At 35.2% G+C, this 26,999-nt stretch overlaps 2 protein-coding genes and 1 long non-coding RNA gene across 7 annotated transcripts in view; 1 reads left to right on the top strand and 2 right to left on the bottom strand.

Moving 5' to 3' along the window:
- LOC137496363 (uncharacterized) overlaps positions 1 to 26,999 on the top strand; it is a 104,055-nt gene that overhangs the window by 68,124 nt on the left and 8,932 nt on the right. The gene's annotated exons all lie outside the window — the stretch shown is intronic.
- On the bottom strand, positions 1,601 to 9,687 carry slc52a3-1 (solute carrier family 52 member 3-1). 2 transcript variants are annotated; one of them, XR_015497262.1, is made up of 4 exons: positions 9,549 to 9,687; positions 5,034 to 8,049; positions 4,622 to 4,745; positions 1,601 to 2,173 (listed from the first exon to the last, which is right to left on the bottom strand). XR_015497262.1 is itself a non-coding variant. In NM_001040357.1 (4 exons), the coding sequence occupies exons 2-4, from the start codon at positions 7,910 to 7,912 to the stop codon at positions 1,961 to 1,963; spliced, it is 1,347 nt and encodes a 448-aa protein (NP_001035447.1). In that variant the 5' UTR covers positions 7,913 to 8,049; positions 9,549 to 9,672; the 3' UTR covers positions 1,601 to 1,960. The 2 variants fall into 2 exon arrangements, 1 of the variants encoding a protein (NP_001035447.1); NM_001040357.1 differs by having other exon boundaries at positions 6,903 to 8,049; positions 9,549 to 9,672.
- Positions 14,784 to 24,092, bottom strand: peds1b (plasmanylethanolamine desaturase 1b). 2 transcript variants are annotated; one of them, XR_015497025.1, is made up of 6 exons: positions 23,922 to 24,092; positions 20,335 to 20,454; positions 20,034 to 20,125; positions 16,449 to 16,593; positions 15,962 to 16,353; positions 14,784 to 15,464 (listed from the first exon to the last, which is right to left on the bottom strand). XR_015497025.1 is itself a non-coding variant. In NM_001006052.1 (6 exon segments), coding segments are annotated over 6 exon segments (825 nt in total). In that variant the 5' UTR covers positions 24,055 to 24,089; the 3' UTR covers positions 14,791 to 15,101.

The raw sequence follows: 26,999 nt of genomic DNA, 5'->3' as shown, positions 1-26,999 counted from the left end.
TATATATATATATATATATATATATATATATATATATATATATATTTAAGAGCAGTAATTACAATACCGTGAAACCGTGATATTTATATTCAAGGTTATCATACTGTCAGAATCTTATACCATACTGTCAGAATCTTATAATAAGCAAGTAGGGGTGTAGGGGTGCATCTGCCATTAGAAATGCTTGTGTTTTGTATAACAGCCTGGATTCTTGATTATTTTAAATGGGGCGTAGACTCTTTCTTTCTTTCTTTCTTTCTTTCTTTATTATTCACTTCTTTATTTTTAAACATGACATCCTTACTGAGAATGAGTCTTTATAGATGAATCACATGAGAAAATAAAAAAGAACCTTTATCAGTGCTGTAAATTGGCACAAATTTATTATTATGCAAAACCATTATTATATAGTAAATTAATAAAATCTCCAAGTTATCTGTTTTAATTCTGCCCCAGTATATGTTTAAAAACAACTCTTGCATTTATTTTTGGGCTTCTGCCAGAAACACCCTCATACACTATCAGCTAATCAACAAAATGTAAAGCTAATGTGCGCCATCTAGTGATGATACTGGAGTTGCTACAGTTGTTTAAACTTCTACATTTTATACACGGTCAGAATATTAATTGTCATTCACTTAGTAAAAGTAAATAAATACCAATGACTTGAGGCCAAGATGAAATAAGTTTTCTAAAAAACATTTCTGCTCCACTGTAAAAAAAAACTTTTAATTCCGTATTTTGTGTTTTTCGTTTATTTATGGTTGTGAGTTGCATTACAGGATGTTGATCTCTGCTCTGTCGACTTTTGATGCTGAAAATTTAACTCTTTAGTTTAACAAAGTGACTTTTATTGACATCTTAGCAGTTTGAAATAATATAATGTATAGGAAGTAATATTTCGATAAATAAATCTGTTACAGAAAATACTGGCAACATAATATACAACACAAACCCATACAATATGTCACTTCAAACTATTGAAAATCTTCATAAAAGTTACTTTTTTCGACTTTTTAACATGTTGGTTATAAGATAAGTTGTTGGAAGAAAGAGCAAGGTCCCATGATGCGATTCAAAAGCCACAGTAAGTTGAAAAAACATGAATCAGAATATGAAAAGACATGCAATTTACTGCTATTTTTACAGTGTATAACCATGTCAAGGAATTATTCAATAAAGGAAAAGAAAACGATTGTTTACATAGAGAACATTCCACCCTCGTAGGCCCACACGAAATCTATGCACGCAGAATTCTGCAGATTTTCCGGACAATTCTGCAGATTTTCCACAGCATTCCGAAGATTTCTGCAGATTTTTGGCCTATCATTAATTCTGTTTATTTATCTGAGTAAATGTGTAAATCTGAGTTTATTCAGTTTTTATTCAGTAATTTATTACTTTTTATTTCATATATTAAGGTTTTAGTTATGATACTCCGCTGGATACTCCCAAAATAATTCCGCAGAAATCCGCAGATTTTTACCAAAATTCTCAGCAGAAATAGCAAAAAACGTCCGCAGATTCTGTCTGGCCCATGAGTTAAGACTTAGATTGTAAACATTTCACTTTGTGTCTAGTTTGAAGGACATGACAGGAGTTGTCTTTTGTTTTGTTTTTTATTCAAAATGGCTAAAAATATCTATAACCCAAAACACTTGATTTATACCAGCTTGAGAAAGCATTTATAATACAAAAATGATATGATAAAATAATCATCAGATTTTGCTATAATATTGAAAGAACAATAATGGTAATCCACAAACGATGCATAAACATTTGTATTGTTTCCAGATATCAAAAACGTATACATTATAAATAACAATCCACAATAATTTAAAAAGTAGGCTACAGATGCTAAAATGGTATATGTGTTTGTTTTATCATCGTCACCATTGTTATCTCACCAAAAGTGTGAAAGCTAGTTGTAGTAGGAGTTCGTTCCCTCATTAAAGTCTTATTATAATGGGCAGTTGGTGTTGCAAATGTCCCCCGACTTGAAGAGGTGGTAGACGTTAACCAACGGAAACATAATGATGGAGCCCAACAGAGAGCCAGTCTGCACTGCTGCTCCACACCACACGAGGGCGCTGTGACTCCGGTCCCTCAAAATTACACCCACCATCACCTTCACATAGGACAGCAGACCCGTGAAGAAAACCCATGATAAAACCTGAAAAAAAAAAAGAAAAAAAGATTAAAACAGAGATGAATGAAGTAGTATCTGAATGCAGCCTTTATGATGCAAGCTGAGATTGAATCACACAACGATGCAATGTCAGACACTATGCACTTAATGGAGTGAGTGATGTCACTGTGACCAGTAGGGTTAGGGGTGGGGTTAGGTGAGCGCATTAAAAAGCATTGGATGCAGCTCAGATTGCACTGCACCAGGTCTGCATCCAGACCCCTCTCGATGAATGTGGTGTCTATGTGGTGACTCTATGTAAATTCATTAACCTTTTCATGCACAATGTCCTCATTTACGAAAGTTAATTTAGTAACTCAGTTTAAGGTTAATTTATAATGGTAATTTTTTATTTTTTTTCAAATAACCTAAGAGCAGTGTCAGTAGATTGACAACAATTTTAACAACAGTGGCTACCTATATTGCATTCAAAATATTGTTGCTTGACAGGCCCATAGCCAGAGTAGGTTCGGGTGGTTCGAAAGACCCTCCCCTAATGACAAAGGTCCAGAATTTGTCCCATACATGAGCTCATTTATCTTATTTTGACTGCTACACCATCATAAACTGTGAAAATAACCCATTAAAAAAATGCATAAGGCCAAGCTGAATCCTCTGTTGACCGTCACATTAATATAAAAAAAAACAGCTAATCAGTTTTGTCCAATACAAACTATCATTATTCATGAGTCCAACATCCAGTTGTGCAAGAAAACGTACAGTCGGATGTAAAAGAAGTCACCTTTAGCTACTGTACTGTTTTAACATAGGGAAATTATGTTTTTACAGCGTAATAGTTACGCAACATATTGGTCAATTTTTTTGTCATTTTGTGACTTATTAACAGACAACGTAACCACAACGTGTGTACTGGTAATTCCATTACCATCCCAATGCCAAATCGCCACAATGTCAGTACTTCCCACTAACGTTACAAAATAATTAAGAACGTCCCAGACAGGTACTCTATTAGTAATATCTTGGTAATTTCATGATTTATTGTCAATGTAACTGCAATGTCTTTACCCAGTAATTTTAAGTACATGTTATACTGTAAGTAAATGCTGCCTGTGCTGTGCTGTGCTTTTTTTTTTATGAAAAACGTATGTTTTAACATATATATATATATATATATATATATATATATATATATATATATATATATATATATATATAAATCAAATAGCCAAATTCTGACTGAGAAAAGTTGAATTTGGAGAGTTTGTTATTTGCCTAATAAATGACAATAGGATACAGTTTTTAATTTTAAAAAATGTACAGATTTCTATATATGATGGAATAAAAGTGTCTTTTAAAAATAAGTATTTATTCATATTTCTTTTTTCTAAATCTTTAGAAAATATTTTGATGCATTAAAAAGTGTGGATATGATGACCAACCGACAAGCTAATGCAAAATAGTGTTTAGCACATCACTAAAATGCAGTATTTAAGTCTCAGAATTAAATATAAAATAAGGCAAATGACTGCAAAAAGGTCCACATTTTGAGAAAAAAGAACCACCCCTTTTACCAGGCTGGATATGGGCCCACTTGATGATTCAAGCTCTCACCCACAGCTAGCTCTCTGCAACTCTCACATGGTCACCTACTGAAGCTAAGCAGGGTTGTGCCCAGTCAGTGTCTGGATGGGAGATCACATGGGAAAGCTAGGTTGCTGCGCTCAACCTGCAGTCTGTGTGGGTCCTAACACCCCAGTATATTGATGGGGACTTTATATATGAGAAAAGCCCTATACAAATGTAAGGACAACAATAGTCATTTTCTAAATGCACCAGGCATAACTGAGCTCCTCAACTGTTGCTTAGTCATATTTCAACACTTTTATGTACGGTGACTGTCTGCTACATATCAGGACAGTTAAATATAGTGTACATAAAACATAATTTTGTAATAATGAAAATGGTTTTTAAACAATTGAAAACAATCTAGACAGTGTTTTCCACGATTCATGCATGAAAGGGTTAATACAGTGGAGCTGACATGTCTGTGACAGTAGGTTTGAAGTGGTTGCTTATCAGGGTAATTACGCAAAGGTGTTGAGAAAGCATTAGTATATCTCACATCGGCTAGAATTACACAACTCTGCATTGCTAGTGACGCAGACTCTTGACTTTGAATCTAGGGAGCTTGAAAAATAAGTTGAATTTGTTCAGCATTTTCAAATCAAGCACTAATCAGTTATGAGATCAAACAAGTTTCATTATTATTTGGAATGTTACTTTTAGAGGTTATTATATATTTTAATGCATTTTTTATATTTTTATACATTGATTCCAGTTGTAGCTAAAAGAACAACACTGCTGAATCATATACACTGATATTTTAACATTTAATTCTAAATAGAATCAGCGTCAAAGTGAAAGATTAAGATTATTCTGGAAGTGAGTGGAATATTTTAAAAAGTAACTTACTATAATGGCGTCGCCTAGTGGTGTGTCTTGGAGTAAGGGACAGGGACTCATGGCAGCCATGGCCATGTTGTATCCTCCAAATGTAGAGCCCAGAAGACAGAGGATGCCCAGAAATACTAATGAACTGGAAGAGATTCATATGCTCACTATTAGTCAAAATCATATTGTGAAACTTTCCTGAAGTGCTTTCAAATTTATATTGTGGGTTAAATACAGGAAATTATTTAGACTTGTTCATTGGTTGAAAATGTAATGTTTTTAAGCAAGTTCATTTTACACTTGAGAAACAATGTGATCTTACTTTTTTATTAAGATTCATTTTTTGGCATTTGCCTTCTTTTGATAAGACAGTAGATTGACAGTAAGTGAAGTGGGGTGGAGAGGGTGACAGGATCAGGAAAGGTCCACGCACCAGAGAGATGTTGTGCTATATGTCAATCCTCTAACAACGGGGCTATTCCGCACTTTGGGTGCTTTCACACCTGTGAATCGAATCAGTTGTTCCGAAACAGGGATTAAGGCTGCTTACACTCTTGTGAATTGATTCAGTTGTTCCAAAACAAGGATTAAAATTGTTACATTGTTGCTCTTTGCTCTTGGTGCTGTTCGCTTTCACACGGCAACGTTTCCAAACAGACCAAAAGTGCTATGGATTCACTTGTGCAAAACGAACCGCGCTAACTTGGCAAACAAGACAGGTTCCGAAACAAAAGTCTAGGTGTGAAAGCACCCTTAAAATACTTACCCTGAGTCATTTTGTTTCACAAACCTTTGGGAAACAAAATGCTGAGTTATGTTCCTTCACACTGATTATTATTACTTGAATTAACAGATATTCCTGAGTATTTTATTTCACGTTTTACAATCCTAAACCCTGGGCCCTTATTTGCAAATTTGCTGTGTCTGCAGTAGCTTTTACTAGGTATTTATAGAAATTCAGTTATAAGAACTAATGTTCAAATGATGGTGTTCACTACTCTCTGTGGACTTGCTGCATCACAGACAGCAATATTTTAACAAGTTTTACTAGAAAAATGTGCACTTTCTGACCAATTGATATTAGGCAGGGCTAAGTCATGTGACATCAGGTTTAACAAGTTGTTTGTGCAAGATTAGATCCTACTCCTATTCTGAAGCAGGAGAAATTTTGAACCCCTGAAAGCAGTCCCTATAAATCAACTTTTATTATTAGTTCCTGAGGTGCAATTCGAATCATTAAAAAAAAAAAAAACACTCACACACAACTTTTTAACACTAGTTCAAGGAATTATTACAAAATTCCTCTAGTGTGAAAGTCCCTATGGTGTTGTTGAAAGAATACACCACACAGGTGGATTTGAGTTTGCCAAGTAGGATGTGATCATCGATTAAAATCTATGTTGATCCTGGATCATAATTCCTGTTTAAAATTGTAATCATATCTAGTCCCTACACCTAAACCTACTGTAACTGTAAATATCAGTGATTAATAGTTGGATAACAATGACATAGAAGCACATAATCCTAAATGTAAGCTTTAACATAACATATGTTTCAAAAATGTATTCCTTAAATCTCATTAACTACTTAGAATATTGTTCCAGGATAAACTTAGATATTAAGCTTTTCTCTCCTGGATGTTTTTTTAAGACTGTAAGGGTACTAATAGAATAACACGTAGAGTTTTTGTGACTGTTCATAGTACATAAATATAAAGCATGTGATTGGTTGACACTTGCTAAATTTTTACTTTTTACTTTACATTTTAACACTACTTTCTAACAACGCATTCATTCTAACACCACAGTAGTGGTGCTAAACATGTTCTGGAGCAGGGTTTCATAACTCTGGTCAAAAAGAAAGCAGCTTCACAATTTCAAGGTTCAGGTCTGTGTATACTTATTTTAAAACATGTCAGATGGATGAATTTGACATATGCTTTATATCACCTGCTTAAGTCTATCTGTTTCAACAATTACCACAATGTGGTCTGCACATAGTCCACATGGCTAGAAGAATTGGACTGCACATGGACAGCATGGCCATTTCAGAATGTAGATGGCTGAATTATACTTTTAAAAGATTTAAAAGCAGCATTTAGAGCAACACTACCCTGGTTTAACCTGAGCGAAAAGCTCTTAAGCGTATTATTTCATGTTTTTTGTCAGCCCTTTTAAAACACTGCTCTACAACAGACTTGGCATCTATATGATATATGCTATATCTTCTAACCAATAAAAACACATACAATTGTACACAAATGGAGTAAGATTAGATTGCAATTATAAGAAGATATATATACCGTTTGGGGAAAAACATGGCAATGATGCATGCCACAGGATTAGCTACCGCAGATAGAGCAGCTGACAGATGATAGGCCATATTTCCATAGGGCATACAGGAGAACGTTTGCACTGAGGGCAGTAGTCCATTGGTTGCACTGTTCACCCATAGAACCATGACATAGATGAATGCAAGCTGATAGCTTGAGTGCTGCGGTTTAGGAAGCAGCACTTCATTCTGCTTCTGTTCCACTTCCTCTGGACAGTTTGTCTTGGGGTCCATAGGGCCCTCTAGACCCCTGCAAACCGTTGCCACAGCATCTGAGTCTGAGACAAGGTTTTCAGTGGATAGTTCAAAAGTCCGAGGCAGACGGTTTAATATGAGGAAAGCACCCAGACTTATCGTGGTCATTACAGCGAGGAAGGAGAAGAAGATCTCAGTGGAGAAATTTGGCGGGAGGTACTGTGTCTCCACAATGAAGGTTGGAGGTCCGGGGTCTGTGACGTTATCAGACACATTTGTCACATTGACGCATTTTGACATCCCGACCCCTTGCGCCAGCGCCACCAGACCTGGAACCAAACCACTGAGACCTTCTCCAATGAAGTATGTGGTGATGTATTTGGCGGGAAGTTGCATCATGAAAGGCAGGAAGGTAACAGACGAAGTGCAGTCGACCAGAGCGAGGAAAAACGTGAGGATAAAAAATGCTGTGCTACGAGGTTGTCCAAAGATAACAGTGGTGTAGTTCCAAAACACAGCTAGCAGGATGCAGGCTACAACACCAATTGACAGGACAGCATAGATGGCTAGATTTTCGCGTAGTCGTCCGGGACAGAATTTGTGCGCCAGGGTCACCAGCAGAGGGCCAAGGTTGGCAAACTGAATGATGACAGTGAGGTAGGAGGGTAAGTCCCAGCCCTCTGGCAGAACATTGACTATTAAAGGAAGCTCCACCCACAAGCCATTAATGGACACCCAGGAGCCCAGACCAAAAGCGCACGCCAAGGCATGGATGTACAGAGGCATTCTGACCTAATTTATCACTTGGCAAACAGGTAGTTGAAGATAAATCTGAAGTCAGATTCTTATGTATATGGAGTGATGCCACTTCAAGATGCCTGTGTTGAATGTCTTCTCTTTCTTTTGCGAAGACATCAGATTACCTTTAGGAAAAAAAGAGAAATAATCAGTCAAAACCAGGTATTTATTCATTCTGTAGTTATTCTTCAGCTAAATTTCTATTTTAGAGGTCGCCACAGAGGAATGACCCACCAACTATTTCAGCATATGTTTTATCTCTCATTCACACTAGCAGCAACTTTGTAGCTACCTGCCGCTGTGGGTGGCAATCTGCTGCAAACGCAGGTCTGTGTAGGTCTACAGCATGAAGAATACAACCGGCCTCTGAGTGAGCTGAGAGAGGATCATGTGAGCTCTACTGGTGCTCCTATTGGCTAGCGCTCAAAAAAGTCGCTCCTTATTTGCATAAAGTTGAAGAATTCCCAACTTTGTCATGTCTCTCGACATGCCTGCCTGGTTGCCAATAGACACTTTTCACATTTTTGGGGTTTCTTAGTAGTGGAAGGCGTCATAGCTGTGTACATTTAGAGCGCAGTGAATTGAAGAGTTTTTTACAATCCTATTTGCCGAAATAATAAAAGAAAAACTCCTCAATGGTGTTATCATGACTTTCAAAAAAGCAAAAAAAATTGTGTGAGACTGATGATGGCAGTCAGAGAAGAGAATGAGGTCAAATTTACTCTAAGCCCCATATACGCTCCATTAGAAACACCTCACACAAGCGGTAATTCGTTTTTTGTATTTTGACGTAAAGATGATATTATACATTCATAAATGAAAACAAACATTCATACGTTTTTAAAAAATCTCAATATTAAAAAATTTGTAAGAATTTAAGCTTATGATGACCATTATACGCGTCGCAACAGTCATTTGAAAAGGGGCCATGGTCACTGTCGTGTAGACTAAGGTCACCGGAAGTGGCTCACTCTCCACTGAAATATACAGTCGCTTGTCGATATGCCACTGCTTGTCGCTCGTAGTGTGAATGAGGCTTCACGCAGCAGATGTCCTTTCAGCTGCAACCCAGTACGCGAACATGGAGAGAACATGCAAACTCCGCACAGAAATGTGTCCTGGCTCAGTTGGGACTCGAACCAGTGACCTTCTTGCTGTGAGGCGACAGTGCTAACCACTGAGCCACCTCAAAAACCAGGTATTAGTCATTTAAAACATCTATCTATCTTTCTGTCTATCTATCTATATATATCAGTAAACAGTAAGTTGTTATATTAATGTGACTTAATAATGGCAATACCTTACTAATAAAAACTTTTAAAACTTAGACAAATGTGAAATTAATCAAATACTATACCACTAACCATTATAAAAAGTTCATTCTTATTCATTCTTATTTAGTAGATCTTTTTGGTACAGCCACAAGTTTGTTAAAACGTGATACTATAGATAACATTTAGTTAAATATGACAAGTTTTGCACTAATGCAATATATTAACTAACATCCAACAATAGGAACACATTTTAAAATGATCAAGTCAGCAAAAATCCAATACCTGTAACTCAAAACAAACGATTGATTTCTACATGTCACTGGAGGAGCATAAAAAAATTCAATACTCACATTCCTGCTGAGGCAAGGAGCCAGACTGAACATTCTTTTCCTCGTGGCGCAGACATTACTTTGCTCTAAACAATGCTAAGTCATAGAAACGACATTCATTCAGAGGTCTCTGTTACCGGTTAACTTCTCCACTCCGTCTAAAGATATCTCCAGTGATATGTGGTTTTTATCAGGAGCGTGTGAGTGTGTGGGTGGGTTTGTCTTCCTCATGAAGGTCATCCTACTTTAATAAAGTCCATTACTCTCCAGTCACGACAGGCTGTTCAGAAAGCTATTTTAGCTGGTTTAGTATTGCTGGAAAACTCTTAAAAAACAGGTATCAATGTATAAAATGTACATTTATTGGAGGACAGAGTTCAGTAAGCAGTAAAATTAGCAAATCTGTTGTTCCTATGAAATGTAGCATGATTATTTATGTGTGAACAGAACATCCTGAGTACTTTGACCCTTCAAGAACATTCAGAAGGAATAAATGTAGGGCACAGAGACCACACATAATAATTTGCATAATATTGTCCTTGTACCTGGAGTCAGATCTTAATGTGGAACTTTGAACAATCATAATAGGACACTTTGAACAGCATTAAAAGTCTTTACCAAACATTAAGCTCGCTTTGGGCGCTGTTTATTTTTATACTGTCTTTGATAACTACTAAAATCAAGATTAACAAATCGCAAAACACCACAAGCCAAAGCGTGTACAGACAATATTTAGTCTAAGTTCAGTTTGTCAGTTTATGTGACCTACATGTCATTACTGATTAAAAGGATTCGATTGGTTTTCAAATTGTACAAAAAGAAAACAACTAAAAGTTAATTATACATTAAATAAAGACATCAGACGAACCCATGAGAGTATAAGTATGACTCTGATCATACAGTAAATGCCAAAAAGTGGATAATTCCACCAATAATTGTATTTTATAAAGTCATTGCTCTATTGTGAAAGCCCCTCATATGAATATGACCATTCTTTTAATTCCATGCTTTTATGGTGTCATCAATACTGTGCTTTAAATTCTTCATTCAGTAAGGTGCTATAAATATTCCCCAGAGATTTTGTTCCGTATTGAAATAAATAAAATTACACAGTTAACACAAATTTATTGACTAAAATTCTGTGATGCAAATATCCCATTGCTATATTGGCTATAGATTAGATAGTGACTGGATATTTGCATCTAGTGAACTTATGGTCATGTTTTGGAAACAAGTTTAAAATCATTTAAGTTTTGTTAAATGCCACAATACACTGCTAGAAGTGACCAACACAAGATAAAGCAATGGGACATGGTCAGCAGCAATACAAAGGAAGGCTGTGGCGTTTTAACAATGCACAGTTGGTACTAAGGAGTACAAAGTGGAGCAAGAAATTCCTGTGTGAACCATAGCATCAGTTTTTTAGCTGACAGGATTGTTTAGGGTGTGTAAACATTATTTAAAGATCTTAAACTACTATGAGTAATCTGGTAGCAGTGTTTCATGTATCATTATGATGTGTGATGTAAGCTGTTTCAGGGTTAGCCATCTCTATTTATTTATTTCTTGGTTCAGTTCAATTTTTAATCATACCACAGATTGTAACAGGTGTTTGTGTGAGCGAGTGAGAGAAAGAGAGAAAGCGTGAGTGATTGAACTTTGGAATGAAGGTGAAAGTTAAAACAAAAACAACAAAAGGAATGTGTCACATGAGTTCAGTTTCCAAATTAAATAACATCATTGTAATAAGTCATCTGCAGGTTATTATTACCTCAAATGTGTGTGGGTTGTAGAATGACAACATTAAAGGAACACTCACATTTTTGAAAAAGAGCCTCATTTGACAAGTCACCTTTCAGCATATCTCTGAGTCTGGTGGGAGCACTTTAAGCTTAGCTTAGCATAAATCATTGAATTGGATTAGAGCATTAGCGTCTAGCTCAAAAAAAAAAGAAGTTTAATTATTCTTTTGATTATTATTATTATTTTTTAAGCTTGAACAAGGAACAATGTTGCCGTACCATGGCTGCAGCAGGCATAGTATAGAAGAGTCAAGATTTAGGATCAAACATTACCTCCCAATCAGTACCCGAATATATATGCACGGTTTATATATTGTCATTATTTTGAACACAAATAGTTATGTGGTGGCACAGAGTCAACCCTCTTTCTTGACTTCACAAAGAAACAACAACATGTGCGGCATGACATCCCTTTGTTGCAGCGACGCTATTGGTTAAATGCCGGCAATGCTCTTCTTTATTCTTTTTTTTTATGTATTATCGAATTATCTGATCAGGTTTTGGTATAGGTAGATAATCAAAATCAAATGACTTGGACTCGAGGGTAAAAAAAAAAAAACCTGATCAGGACATCCATAGTCTAATCCGATTCAATGATTTATGCTAAGCTAATTGTGCTCTTGTCAGACTCAAAGATCAGCAAAATAGATTTTAAAAATGGTAACTCCAGAGGAGCTGTGTGTGTGTGTGTGTGTGTGTGTGTGTGTGTGTGTGTGTGTGTGTGTGTGTGTGTGTGTGTGTGTGTGTGTGTGTGTGTGTGTGTGTGTGTGTGTGTGTGTGTGTGTTTTCTAATCAATGTAGATTGGTCCTTTAACCACTGAGGTGCAAGACAACGTTGACGGGAAAATTCATTCATTCATTCATAATGTTTGTTAAACTTCACAAACTTGTTCTTGATGAGAAGAAATGAATGACCCACCACTATAAGCAAAGTAAAAAAACACAGATCAGATTTCCAGTTCTTTATTAATTTCATTATATAAATACAAACTTAATGACATACATCTTTTCCAAAACAGGAAACAACAAAAAGGCATTAAGGCGTTATTTTCAGTTTTCAACAAGTAGCCATCCTACAAAAAACTTTCTATATGTGAGACTTTGAGGTGTATGGCAAAATTCGCAGAGAGGCAGCATAACAGGCTTCTCCCATTAAATCAGTAAGAACAAACTTTCAGTAACAAGTGTGAATGCCAAAGGTTTTCAATCTTCTGACCCCAATGAATCAGCTTTGCTTTATTATCTAAAGGAAAACTATATATATATATATATATATATATATATATATATTGTATAAGTTCAACCTCACAGCTCCATACTGCTGCACTGTGCATGGAAATATCTATTATCACTCTAAACTTGTATGTTAGCTAATACAATCGCCATATTACCACAATATCAATGTCCTTTATACATTGCACACCAATCTAGTAACAGTTCTTAAGCAAAATCCTACATTTCTGGATTTAAATAATCATAATTATACCAGACAAAAGCACAGAAGTCCTCACTGCATCACCACATTACAAGCACAGGCTCCATCACACCGCTTCCATCATTTTATTAGGAAATAAGCTCAGAAATGTTACAGCTGGTGAAGACCTTCATGATCCGTATTTAAAAAAAGATATGTAATATGATATGATCCTTCAGACTTTTCAATGTTGAATGTAGGAGGGGAATAAAAATGTCCAAATAAGAACTCATTGCTTAACCAAATAGCATAGGCTTATATATTGTCCAATGGCAACATGTAACAGTTTCTAAGAAATTGGTTAAAGCTCCAGTTCCCTGTACAGTGAAAATAACCACTGGAGTGTCCTCTTCAAATAAACACAGACCAAGCCTACTTTGACAGATCTATTAGCGGAGCAAAAATAAGTTTGGCATCTCGTATACAGTATCAGCATAGAAATATAGAGATATTAATCGACTGTCAAAAATACTACAATATTCCACTAAACAAATCTTCCTGAATTCAGAAAAATATGATCTCACACAACACATGACGCATTATGAATCAGCTCAAAACACCTCGTATATGTTTTTTTTTTGGCAGTTTTGGCTGACTCAGTTGTAACAGTTTGACAACCCAGACAAATGAATTTGCTTTCTAAAACACATTCTCTGACCTTCTGTAAAGCTGACCTACCTAAACATGTACTATCACCATACTGACCTATAGAAGCACAACAACTGACTTATTGTTGCTTGACTGTAACAGGGTTTTGGCATGACAATGCACACAAGCACACACATTTTTTGTTTGTTTTAACAGGGCTGATGATCAGATATATATTTTACTGATAATCATTTGTGCAAATATGGTGTTAATATTCTAGAAAAACTGATGATAAAAAAAATGGCACAATCAAAAATGTAACACGATATAAAATATCAGTTGTACCTCTCATCTTCCGTTCCCTCACTTATACAAGACGACTGTTACATTGGTAACCACATACATTAGAAACACTGTCTAAACTACACTGCTCCGATAGCAACACTCATTTTTAATGCAAAGCGAAAATCATTTGAATAATTTCTACTCATTAAAAATATGACTACTGCTAGATTTAAATATAAGGTCAAGTAAATAAATCTTTTTTTTTCTAGTCCATTGTCATTGCAGCTTTATAATAGAAAATATATATATAGCGCTCATTAAATAAGCAGTTAGTAGTAGTTTTAAGTGACTAGACAGCTAGATGTTGGTTCTGTCGTTTTCATCATGCTGATAAAATTTGTTGTTTTTATTAAATAAAGACCTACAAGCTGTGTAATTTAACATGCTAGTGTTAAACTGAACATTTCAACTATTAAGTAACAATACCGGCAAACTTAATACCCAAGCAATATAGTTAAAATTGAAGTTTGTCAGTCGGTTGGTCAAAAATCGCATCAACTTACGGATAAAAGATAAACATTGGATACAAACGAGACCTTTTCTAAGTGTTTTGTTATCTGTGAGGACACCAATGTTGGTTTCTTCAAACATAAACGCTAAATATTGACCTATGTGGAAATACTTCTAATATAGAGCTGACTGCTTCCAGCACCTTTGAATTAGCAAGTGTACTTCAAAAGAAAACGTTAACGATGAAAAGATGAATGAGGCCGAAGCGAGACTCGTCTTTTAAGGCGTACTGAAGTAAGACTGCATATGATGCTGCTCTGTCCGTTTAGACACAAGCAGCAGATGAAGACACAGGTTTTCAGCCCTCTGTGGTAAAAGAGCCAAAATGCCTCGAGTTTACTGCACTTTAACCCCAACGAGAGAAGGGTGATAGCAAGAGATATCAGTCCCAAAGGCCAAAACTCAAGAGCGCAGAGGCTGTTCCCTCAGAAAACAAGCAAGTCAGCAAAAGCTTTGACAAGTTAAAAGATGTGAAGGTGTCCAGAAAGGAGCCCACTTTGTTCAAGTATCAACGTTTTAAATTCGCTTTGTTGTTGGTTTTTCCTTTTTTTTTTTTTTTTTTTTGCACTTTGAAGAGTTTTAAACATTTCACAGAAGTCTCAAGTTTTCAATAAGGATTTGGATGTGTTGGATCTTTAGAGTGAGCTGGGGGGGGGCGATGATGTTGGGATATTGCTTTCGATCGCTTTGCCAACCCTCTTTCCCTCAACGTTTGCTAGAAATTGATGGCTTTCTGATTTGGGCATTGAGATCTTTGCCGCTCTTGTTCTGTCTGAGGCAAGGACAAACTGATGGAGAAAAAGAAGGTTGTTCTCCTAGAAGCAGGTCTGAGGTAGGGGAGGTGGCAGAGGAAGTTTACTTGGTTTTATGGGCCCATCTGAGGTCATCTGATCTGGGTTTCTCTCCTGTCAAGCTCTGGATCAGGTCTTCCAGGTTTCTCCAGAATCCCAGTTTTTCTAATGGGTAGTTCAACCAGCCTGCACATACAAACACATCTGGGTCAATGATTTAATAGATCTAGGCATGTCATGTGGTGTAAACTTAAAAAACTACAAAAAAATAATGTTTTCCTAACAGCACAGTTATTATTTGCTATACTTTTAATTATTAAAACACTTTTTAATCTAATAGTCATAAATATTGGTTCCATTTTGCAATAAGGGTGCATTAGTTCATGTATTTACTAGTGGTGTCATGATATTAGAATTCAATACCAATCTGTAATGAAATTTTTAAAACGCTAATTTCCTGCTAACATTTAAGCACTATTGAGTGCTTTCTTAAACAGCGCTGATTTGCCGTTGTTCACAAGCTCAATAGAAATGACTTTGATAGGCTGTGGCGTAAAGGTCATCAGTCATCATGGTCATCACTGCGGAGTATAAAAACAGATACGAAGACACTGGAGTGTTTTAAAGCCGCAAAGATCAGCTGGTCTATTTACAAGCCGACATATGAGTGATCCGCTGATCTTCACAGCTTTAAATCGTTCCAGTGTCCCGGTGTCTGTGGTTAGACTCAGTAAACAGTGGGGAGTTCAGTGAACTGATGACCTTCAAGACCAATCCCAGTCACTTCTGATGAGCATGTGAGCAATGGCAAATCACCGGTGTTTAAGAATGCGCTCAACGGTTAGTAAGAAATTAACGGTTAGTTTTTAAATTTCAGTACCGATTGGTATTGAATTCCAGTATCGTGACAACACTAGTATATACTAACATGAAGTAATAATGAACAACACTTGTACAGCATTTAATAATCATAGTTCAACATTTACTAATGCATTATTAAAATCCGAATTGGTTCTTATTAACATTAGTTAATGCACTGTGAGTTAGCATGAACCATAATCAAGGATATGCCTATAAACATGAATAATTGTGTGTGGATGTACCTGTGGTAATGCAGAAGTAGGTTTCATGAGGTGCAACGTGGTGAACTCTGTGGTGCTTTCGTGGTAAAATGATGTGACAGTCCTGCAGGAGCACCACCCAGCGTGGGAGCCCAAAATATGTGTGCGACCATTTGTGAATCTGATTGGTCAATGTAACAAAAATGGCTACAGCAAAGACGTAACAGTACCAGGGGTAGTTTCGATAGATTTCAGCTGAAAAGAGAAGAACAGTGCGATATGAGATCCTGAATCAGAAATGATTCATCATTAGTCTCTGAGTTAGACAGATAAAATGTCTGATGTTTTACCTGGTGAGAGCATCAGGAAGTTTGCAGCCATGTTAGCCAGAGGGACGATGGTCAACATACAGTTATCACCATTGGTTTCAATGAAATCATGGCGTGTTATAGCTGTTGGGTCAATGTGGTGCTCTCGAAACGGACGAATGAAGGCCTGGGGTCAACAAACATGAAGAAAACATTTTTTTAAAGGCAATAAGGATTAGTACAAGACAAAAAAATCTTACAGAATCAGATGCTAATTTTAAAATATATAATGTAGACATCATAAAAATATTGACTATTTGATAGGGGTGTAACAATTTATCGTTGTACGATTTATTGCGATGCAAAAATGTCTCGATATGCATCGTGGCGTTATGACGATTTGATTACGATATGACGTCAGTTTTCTCTTATTAGTTGAGCTGTTTGCACGTGAGCTACGTTCCACCTGCTGTCGCACGTGAGTTCAGTTTGCAGCAGCAGTAATGTTAGCAGACCAAGATGAGTGGAGTTAAAATAGAGGATGGCCCATCCTCTCAAAATCAGACGTCTGGCAACATTTCGGTTGTCATTGCTTTAGACTCGTCCGCTTTTTGACACGCATACTGGGTCAAACATCCTAAGTTTTAAAGTCTTCACAGTGATTTACATACTTTGCACAGCGACAGGGATACCTCCTAATGCTGTTGAAAGAGTCACATACTGTATTTATAAGGTACAATTCACCCTAAAATATCATTCTGTCTTCATATAATGATGTATTGGCGGCCGCAAAATCACACAAGACGTGAGCTGTTACTACAGAGGGCGGTTGATAACCGATTTTAGCATTTAAACCTTTGATCTGACTATCCATAAATATATTTAGAGATATCTGTAATTATATTTTGACTAGTCATAATTATAATTCGACTAGTCAAAATATAATTAGAGATATCTCTAAATGAATTTAATTAAATATGAATTAAATATATTTATGGATAGTCAAAACAAAGGTTTAAATGCTAAAACGTCTTGCCATATGCGCGCGTCTGCTTCAGTGAACAGAACCTGCAGGTTGTGACTAATAAAGTGGTAAACAACATTCAGTTTGTGGAACAGAGTGATCTTTCAGGAGCCACGTGGGAAGTATAAACAGCACTTAGCAGTGGAAATGAAACCGAAAACGTACACATTATTTAAACAATCATATCGCATTTTAGAGTTATGAATACGACGAGCATTAACCCTTTTGAGTACAGAGGTACACAAAAATGCACGTCAACATGATACACTTGATAGCGCCGACATCAGCGACGCCGAAGAAATAGTAAACCTGCCTAAACTGCTGAAAAGAGTCACGACTGTCCTGTGTAATGAAAAGACGGCCACCCTGTCACTCATCATGCCCAACATGAAGACAGCCATCCATAAAAACCTCTCAGACAGATACACATAAGTTCAGGATTATCTTATAGAACTGCTGATTACCTGGAAATGTGGATTTTTTTTGCACACGGAAAAAACACAAGTAACCAAGCAAAGCCTTAAGCTCTTACTGTTAAATTCAATTGAATAGAAAGCTTATTTGTTTTGCACCTTTACTTATATTGTTCCTTAATTTTGTCTCTGTCATTTCAATAATATTTTTAAAGAAGTTTTTAAATTGTTTTATTTTCCAGAGACAGGCCTGTTTAATTTATTTTCTTAAAGAAGGTTCAGTTTAACAAGTTGAAACAAAAGAAATACATAAAAAATTGTTTACTTGGTAAAATTTGCATTTCAGTTAAATTTTCAATTTTTATTCCAAATATCGTGATACACATCGTATCGTGAGCTGAGTGTATCGTTACACCCCTACTATTTGAAAAAGTGAAGTACAGTAAAATGGTTTCTCACACTTTATTTCAATGCACTATAATACACTATTAACAAACTATTACTAAGATTTTGTCTAAATAAACTACTAATTGGCTGCTTATTATTATTTAGGATAAGATAATAGTTGGGTTTAGGTATTGGGTAGGATTGTGAATGTAAAATAAGATTATACTTTATAAGTGTTAATAAACAGGTAATATCTTAATAATAGGCCGGTTAATAAACCAATGTCGTGTATTGATACTTAGTTACTTAAACTAAAATTTAAACAAATGCTTAACTGGTTGAAAAATATCTTAATTTCTTCAGAAACATTTATCACATTCTATTAAATTTTGTATTTAAAATATGAGTAAACATATTACATGATGTACTATAAATAAACTTGTTCTCTAGTTAGGGCAGTAATGACCAAAAACATCAAACATATCAAATAGTTATATTTTGTCTTGGTTTAGCTAGGAGTGGGCGGTTTGACCAAAATTATTTTTATGGTATGAGCAGCTTTATTTTACAGTAACAATACATTTTACAATATAGATATTTAAATGGGTATTTATTTCAGAAAACCAAGGGAAAAAAAAGTTTAGAATAAATAAAGAAATTAAAACAACTTTTGTCATTGGAAGCAAAGTTGATATTATATATATATGTGTGTGTGTATATAGATATGTTCATACGTTTTAAAAACAAATCTAAATATTAAAAACTTTCAAGGATTTAAGATGCTACTGACAGTTAAATGTGTCAAAACAGGCTTTTGAAAAGCATCCATTAGTCCAATGTGAAATTATTATCGAGTAGGCTTAAGGACCTAGGGAAGGTGCTACAGAAGTTTAACTTTAAGGGATATTGTAGACAGAGTTATTCTGTATTCGAATTTGCTGTTTCATGTCAGTAATCCAAAACACTACATTTAAATCACAGGGATTGTTTCACATCAGATTTACTTACTTACATGTCAAAATATACAGTTGAAGTCAGAATTATTAGCCCCTCTTTGATTTTTTTCTTTTTTTTTTTAAATATTTCCCAAGTTACGTTAAACAGATCAAGGAAATTTTCACAGCATGTCTAATAATGTTTTTTCTTCTGGAGAAAGTCTCATTTGTTTTATTTTGGGTAGAATTAAAGCAGTTTTTATTTTTTTTAAAAACATTTTAAGGTCAAAATTATTAGCCCCTTTAGGCTATATATTTTTTGATAGTCTCTACAACAAACCATCGTTATACAATAACTTGCCCAATTATCCCAACCTGCCTAGTTAACCTAATTAACCTAGTTAAGCCTTTAAATGTCACTTTAAGCTGTACAGAAGTATCCTGAAAAACATCTAGTCAAATATTATTTACTGTCATCATAGCAAAGATAAAATAAGTCTGTTAAATTAGAAATGAGTTATTAAAACTATTATGATTAGAAATGAGTTGAAAAAATCTTCACTCCGTTAAACAGAAATTGGGTTAAAAAAATAAACTGGGATGCTAATAATTCAGGGAGGCAAAAAATTCAGGGGGGCTAATAATTCAGGGGGGCTTATAATTCTGATTTCAACTTTACGTGGAATAAAGCAAAGAACTATTACAGTTGATTATTTATTTTCTGGTAATGTTATTTAACACCATACCGCCCAGGTCTAGTTCAGACAGTAATTTACAGAGTGGTATTTGAGCGTTATGGTTGAATAATAATAACAATAATGGCTCAATAACATTTAATAACATGAAAAATGGTGTTTCACTTGTATACCTTCCCAACAATGGGCAGATCCACCGAACCCCATGTGTCAGCACCCCAGTGGACCAGACCAGATGCAAAGTCTGCTGTGAGGATCCCTGCCACTACACAAACACACACACACACACACAAAATACAGCACAATCTGAGCATGAATTCAATCTCCAAATCCTTTCCTGTTAATTACTAGAATTACTAGAATTCTTGGAAACTGAGAATGTCATAGATGTACTTTGTAACTTCTTTGTTGAGCCTAATTCTACTGCTCCATTAAACATTGATGTGTTTGTGCGGGTTTGTTTGTTGTACCAACCGATGCCCAGGAGGATGTACCAGGAGTGTCCCAGGTGGAAGTATGTTACCAGGTAACAAAAGTTGAAGGCCATGAGGGTAAAGCAAAGAAGCACACTGATCCATTCCTGACATCTTTTTCCTGTTAGATAGAGACAAGCATTTTTTAGTAAACAGAGTCCAAAAATAACATCAAATAAGCATCAAATTAGTGCTTTAGTGGGAAATATTCACTTTTAAGGGACCACAAGATAATCCATTATTTAAAAACACTATAAGAAAGATTAGCTGGTCTCACTGTGTGACATACAATTCAATTTAGGTGATGTTCATACGCTAAGACATCAGTCACATCTTGAAGCCTGGATAAAGCATCTACTAAATGTAAAGTGGACAAATCAGCAGGCCGATCGCAAGGCATCCCCTCTTAAATGCTCTTTTAATCATTCTGAAATGTCTGTGCAGTCATCAAATGGATTTGGTTCATTACCTCCTCGGTTTTACAAAACTGTGTTCCCAAAAATTAGCCATCTGCCTCCAAAGGCAAGAAGAAAATATAATTTTATTCATTTTATCTGTAAGGTCTGAGACAAAGGTCATTTGTGAGGTAGGATGAAACAAGCTGGTTTAACTGGTTGCAGCAACATTCATTTTATTACTGATAATCCGCCAGTTGAAGTGAAAGGATTATTTACAGTCCCAAGTTTAAGCCGTAATCTAACACTTTTTGTTTAAGATGAAGAAATGTAAGTTGCTTTGTTTTTGGATGCTTTTTGTATTTTTCAGATGCGTGTTGTATTACTTGGGATTAATATTTAGAAAATGATTATTTAACTGTTTATTAAAAGTAAAAATGTTGTAAACAAAGTTAAGCGTTTTGCAGAGACTATATCAAAATTACCTCAATGTATTGTCAGGAGTCGCAGGTATTCATTTTATTTTTTCATGTTATGTTTTGGTTTTGACTCTAAAAGTGTCAGTAAATATGTCAGTAAATATCACATTGTATTAGTCACTAAATGACCATGGTTTCAGCAACAAACAAAAAAAATGCTAATGTTCTACTGAGGAAAACCTGAGTAAATTAATGAACAGCAATCTGTTGGGTGAGCTATCCTTTTAAGCCGTAAGCTATAGATACAGAATAAATTCAAATGCTGGAACCGCAGATCAACAAGATAAATCCTATTTCATTTCAAGACAACAGGTGGCTGAATTCAAATTAGCAATACAGTAACACAACTATATCAAAAATACTGGCAGCTTAAGTTTCAAAAATATAAGAATTACTGTCATAAAACTCTCGAGAAACATTTGAATCAGTGACTGAGACTGAGGCATATGCTTATGAGCTTGTATTAAAACAATGCTCCCAATGTCACATTGTTTCACTGCACAGCAACAATTGTGCCGTGGGCAAATTCACCTTTGCCCTAAATTCAGTGCAGAACCACTTGAGAGAAAATATCTGAAATGACGAAGAAACCTGATTCTCAACACAGTTGAGAGAATAAAGAAATAATACTTTATTCCAAGGTGAATGATTCATTAAAAGTTAATCTAACAACGGAACACAGAGCTTGTACACTGCTTGAGTCACTATAGCCACTGTAAACATGAGGACAATGATGTGAAGATATAGAAGCACTGAATCTCATGCCAACCAGAAACCCACATAGGTTCTGCTCGATTTGACATTGAACCGTAGCACCCAACCTACCTACACCAACTCAAACTGGTCACACCTACCACACCCTCACACTTGTCTGGTTTTGTTTGGTTTTCAGCCCTGTTCTGTTCTTCTGTTTATATATGCGGCATTTGTCCTACACACAGTGTTCACTGTTCCCTGCTGGTAGTGGTACTGAAGAACTTCCTCCTCCTGTAGTACATTCTGATTTACCACACACAAAATATTGTAAGCTGCTGGTTTTAGGTGAAATTGACTATAAAATATTATGTTTTTTTGTTGTTGTGCATTTTAAAAGATAGTGTGATCAAAGATTATTATTAAAATCACAACATGGTCCTTAAATCGCACTCAATAAGCTTTTGTTTTTTTTTGTTGATTAATCTCAATCAATATTCAACCGTATTAAAGGTACCAGACTTTGTACTGATGCATTTTGGATTGGAAGTGTGAAGTTTGTTTACAAACTGCAGCACTACACATATATACACACATGTATATCCATTTACATGTAGAAGATCCTTTTTTCACAATTACCTAGAATTGAGTAATGCAAATTGGCTTGTTTGTTTGTTTGTTTGTTTTGGACTTTAAATTTTGTTGTTACTGGGTCATAGACTTCCATATTTCTGATCATTTCAATTGGAAATCCATGAGTCTGATATGATAAAGCCGCATGAGGATGACGTACAACACAGATTTCACAACAGTTTGAGTTGGTCATTCTAATTTCACATTGACCAGCAATAAAGATGCCTGGTTTCAAAGTGACTTTTGTGATTCATACTTTGCTTTGTTACTGACAATAGACAATGGATCTTTTTTTCTTTGTGTGTTCTCTGTTCACCTGTTCATTTTTTGGTCTGGATAAAAATAGAAAAAGTATACATTTGGTCATCGTGGCTTCTTGTTTAACTTTCAAGCTACCAGGTTAAGAATGAACCTAATTAACTGGCCTTTTGACGTATACTTTCTGATTTAACCTACCAAATATTTACAACAATGCGCTACATGTACTTGTTTTTTTGTTGTTGTTGTTTTTATGTTTGTTTTTTGTGTGTGTAAACTTTATGTAATTTTTATCCAATGAGAAGTCTCAAAACGTGTAAAGGAGTCAAAACATTAGAAGGAATACACAATTGAAGATCTGCTGTGAAGATGTGTGTTTGCAAACAACTTTATTGAACTGTAAAGGGCAGAATTTGAGACTAAGAAAAAAACAGGTATGTTTGAGTATTCTGTACATTTTATATAAACATCTTGTGACATTATGTCCTGTTTTGAGAAGCAACTCACTGCATGACAAACGAGTCATGTGATGACAATATTAGTAGAACCCATGCAGACATAACCCAACTTCAAATCTGTGTGTCTTTAATTGTTACTTACCAAAATGTTGTCCATATTTTGTGTACAACTTCTTTTAAACTAGCCCAATTACTGAGTCTATTTTTTAATCTATATGGAAAGCAAAACATCTAAATCATATCCTGTCAATATCTGACAGCTACAAGTACTGTACTATTCTTGGCACAGAAACTACTCCCTTGAGACCTAAAGACATGATTAATAACCCAATTTGGTCAAATTTTCCACAGACAATTATGTTCGACTTGTCTGATGACTGGCATCTCTTACGGGGCTCATTTAAACTGGCTGCCACATGAACATCTCTCATTAATCCGTCTCGGTGTTACAGTAATAAACGCGTCATGTTTACCCCCGTAGAGACCCCTGACTGAACATGCACGCGCTCTGTTACGTGCACTTTCAAAACACACTACGCGGCGAATGCTACAGCTCCGTGTCTGTGCTCTCGGAGAAAAACTCGTGGCTGGCAGTCCGTTCAATCCCTGGTGTGGGCAGAGCCGGGCGAGTACCGGTGCCGACGAGACACGTAAAACAGGTTAAATTCCTACCTGGCGAGTATAACTCCGCAAGCTCTCGAGCACCGGCATGCTGTGGACCCCATCTTGCGCCCGATTGCTCTGATCCACTTGGCGCGGGTGTGTGAAAGTTTTTTGAAGACCCGCTTTGCTCGGTGCTCGCCATATTCAGTCCGGTTCGGGCGCAGCGGATGCGTTAATTCCGCATCCTGAACTCCACGCCTCTGAACGCCCTGTTCCGCGTCTTCTCACTCCACCAATTGGGTTCGTTCCGCTCCAGAATCCAGCCAATCGGCAATTAGAGTACGTTATCATAACAAACATGACGACCAATTAGAAAGCAAGAATGTCCTGACCCCACCCGGATGCAACCAATCAGAAAGCAGGCTATGGTGACGGAGGTTTACTTTAGTGTAAAAGGGGGTTTGTATTATGAACTAAATAATAAATTCTTTATAATTTACTAAATGTCCATTTGCCTTTAATAATTCACTAACAATCAGAATATTTGCTTCAAACCATGGTGGAAGAAAGATATTTGTTTTTGTGGCTTATACAATGTTTTGGTTATTCCAAATAGCCTAAATAAAAATATAAATAAATAAATATTTGTGAGGAGAAAAGTTGTGCTGGTATAATTGTGACCAGACAAGAAGAAATTGCTTATGAAATTGGAATAATTTAGCTGGTATTTTCTCAACATTATAATTACAAAGTAATTGGAAATTAAGCCCCCCAAATGTTTTGTTAGGTTGTGTTAATTACAAAACAGAACCTTTACATAAAAATAAATTTTATATACATAAATTTTTCCAAACCAAATTTTTATATATATTTTGCTTACTGTAATTATTATGATAAAAATTATTATTATGTTGAAACTATTTATAACTCTTTTAGAAAAAAGGCTTTAAAAACAACTGAAATGTGTAAATTAGGCTATATAATCATTTTTTCTTTAATGTTGATGTGTATGCTCTGTTCTGATTGTATTTTTTTGTTTTCCTTTTTCAATTTTTTTTTCATTTTATTTATAGTTTAATGTGATTGTATATTCTTACTTTTCGCATAATAATAATAATAATAATAATCAAATGTATTTTGAACTGCTATTTTGTCAAAAAAAATTGCTAGTAAAATATATATTTTTTAAAAACCATGTTTGAAAGTACGTCACAGTCTAAACAAATAACTTTTTTTTGGTCCGAGTGAAAATATGTAATATGTAAAATATGTATTTTTGTATACAATATTTTGGTTATTCAAAATACACACATACATGTTCATTTACAAATAAAAAAGTTTTTTTATATATTTTGCTCAGTAATGCAGTATTATATTGAAACTATTTCTAACTTTTTACAAAAAAGGCTTCAAAAGCAACTGAAATGTGTAAATTATATAATCATTTTCTTTAATGTATGATGTATATACCCTATACCCTTTCTGTTTGTTTTTGTTTGTTTTTTCTTTTTCAATTTTTTATATATTTTAATGTGATTGTATATTGTTACTTTTCACATGATGATAGAAAATTGTATTACGAACTGCTATTTTGTCCAAAAAAAAATGTCAAACTATGTTTGAAGTTACGTCACAGTCTAAAATGTCTAATAATTGGACTTTTACAACGTTACATTTTTTCAAATAAAATACTTTTTTTTTGTCTGGATGAAAATATGTCACCATCATTTATCCAGCATTACTTTATTCCAGACGACCCATGTTATTATTTTTCTGTGGACGATAACAGGAAACGGTGAGGACAATATTAACTATTAGTTATTAGACATAATATTTAGTACAATTAAAATGTCAGTTTGTGATGTTTAGTATGAATTAAAAGGTAAAGATCTATGACAGTACAAATGCTGTAATGGGTTTTTGAAATTGTATTTGTGAATAAAACATATGTGAATATATAAACAATATATTCCTTTTGAACTCTCCCCCCCCACTGAGACCCCCCCCCCATCCACCCCCACAATCTCCTCACAACTCACACTCCCCATAATCACTGCACTATTTCATATTTGCACATTTAAAAGTTTCACATATTTATCGCACTACATTGCACTAATTCTTTTTGAATTGTACCCACTGTACATATACATTAGTAATTATTTTTCTATATATCTGCATACTTCTGATTAATAATAGCAACCTGTATGTATTCATATTGTAAATCTGTTTATAGCCAATACAACCTGTATATAATGTTCATAGTACATCCATCTGTAAATATTACTAATAGTTTTTCTATTATTGACCATTATAACTTACCTATATCCTGCACATGATGCTATTACACTTCTAGTAAGACCTAAACAGCATTTCGTTGTCTTGTACATGTGAAATAGCAAAAAAAGTTTAATCTAATCTAATATGAAATAACACAATATCGAAAAAAAATTGTGGTGAAATGTATTTATTATTACTGAGCCTCATCTTTTTGCACTTTGGTGAACACATGGTAAATGTTAAGGTACGAAAGAAACGCTATTATTGAAAAATGGTGAAGAAGTGTGCTTATGGATGTCAATGATGAAACTCAGTTCAGCAGCTCGTGTTGTGCTATCTTGACCCGGCAGGTGGCAGACTGAGCACATTACTGAAGAAGGACAAATTTGTTGCTGCAAGCAGTGGCCCTCTGAGAGAGCTGAGACTAGACATTGATGATATGAAATCGACGAATAATGTGAATAAATTAATTAACTAGAAAGGATTTAACAGATCCTGGATTTAGATCATAATCCATGATGGCAACTTTATAAGTAGGCTAAATTAAAAACTAAATTTTGAAATTAAGTTATAAAACATACATTTATAGCTCTAACAACTGATTGCTCAATCTACTGTTATTTTCAATACCAACTTTGACCACTTCCTCGCTGCACATCCCCATAGAGAATTTTATATTTTATTTCCTTTCTTCTTAATTGTACTTGTTTTTAATCTTGCTGGCAAATCAAGGACTATCGTCATATTGACTGAATAATGTTGCTAAATGAGTTTACCTAATAACATTAATAACCAAAATGACTTTTGGTGTGTGGTCATCAATAAAAAAGCAATAGGACACTCAATGTTGTACTGCATTGTTAGTCATGG

The sequence above is a fragment of the Danio rerio genome, chromosome 8, assembly GCF_052040795.2.
Source record: "Danio rerio strain M-AB ecotype USA chromosome 8, GRCz13ab, whole genome shotgun sequence".
In the NCBI taxonomy this organism is placed as follows: Eukaryota; Metazoa; Chordata; class Actinopteri; order Cypriniformes; family Danionidae; genus Danio; species Danio rerio.
This window is presented reverse-complemented; position numbering and strand designations above follow the sequence as displayed.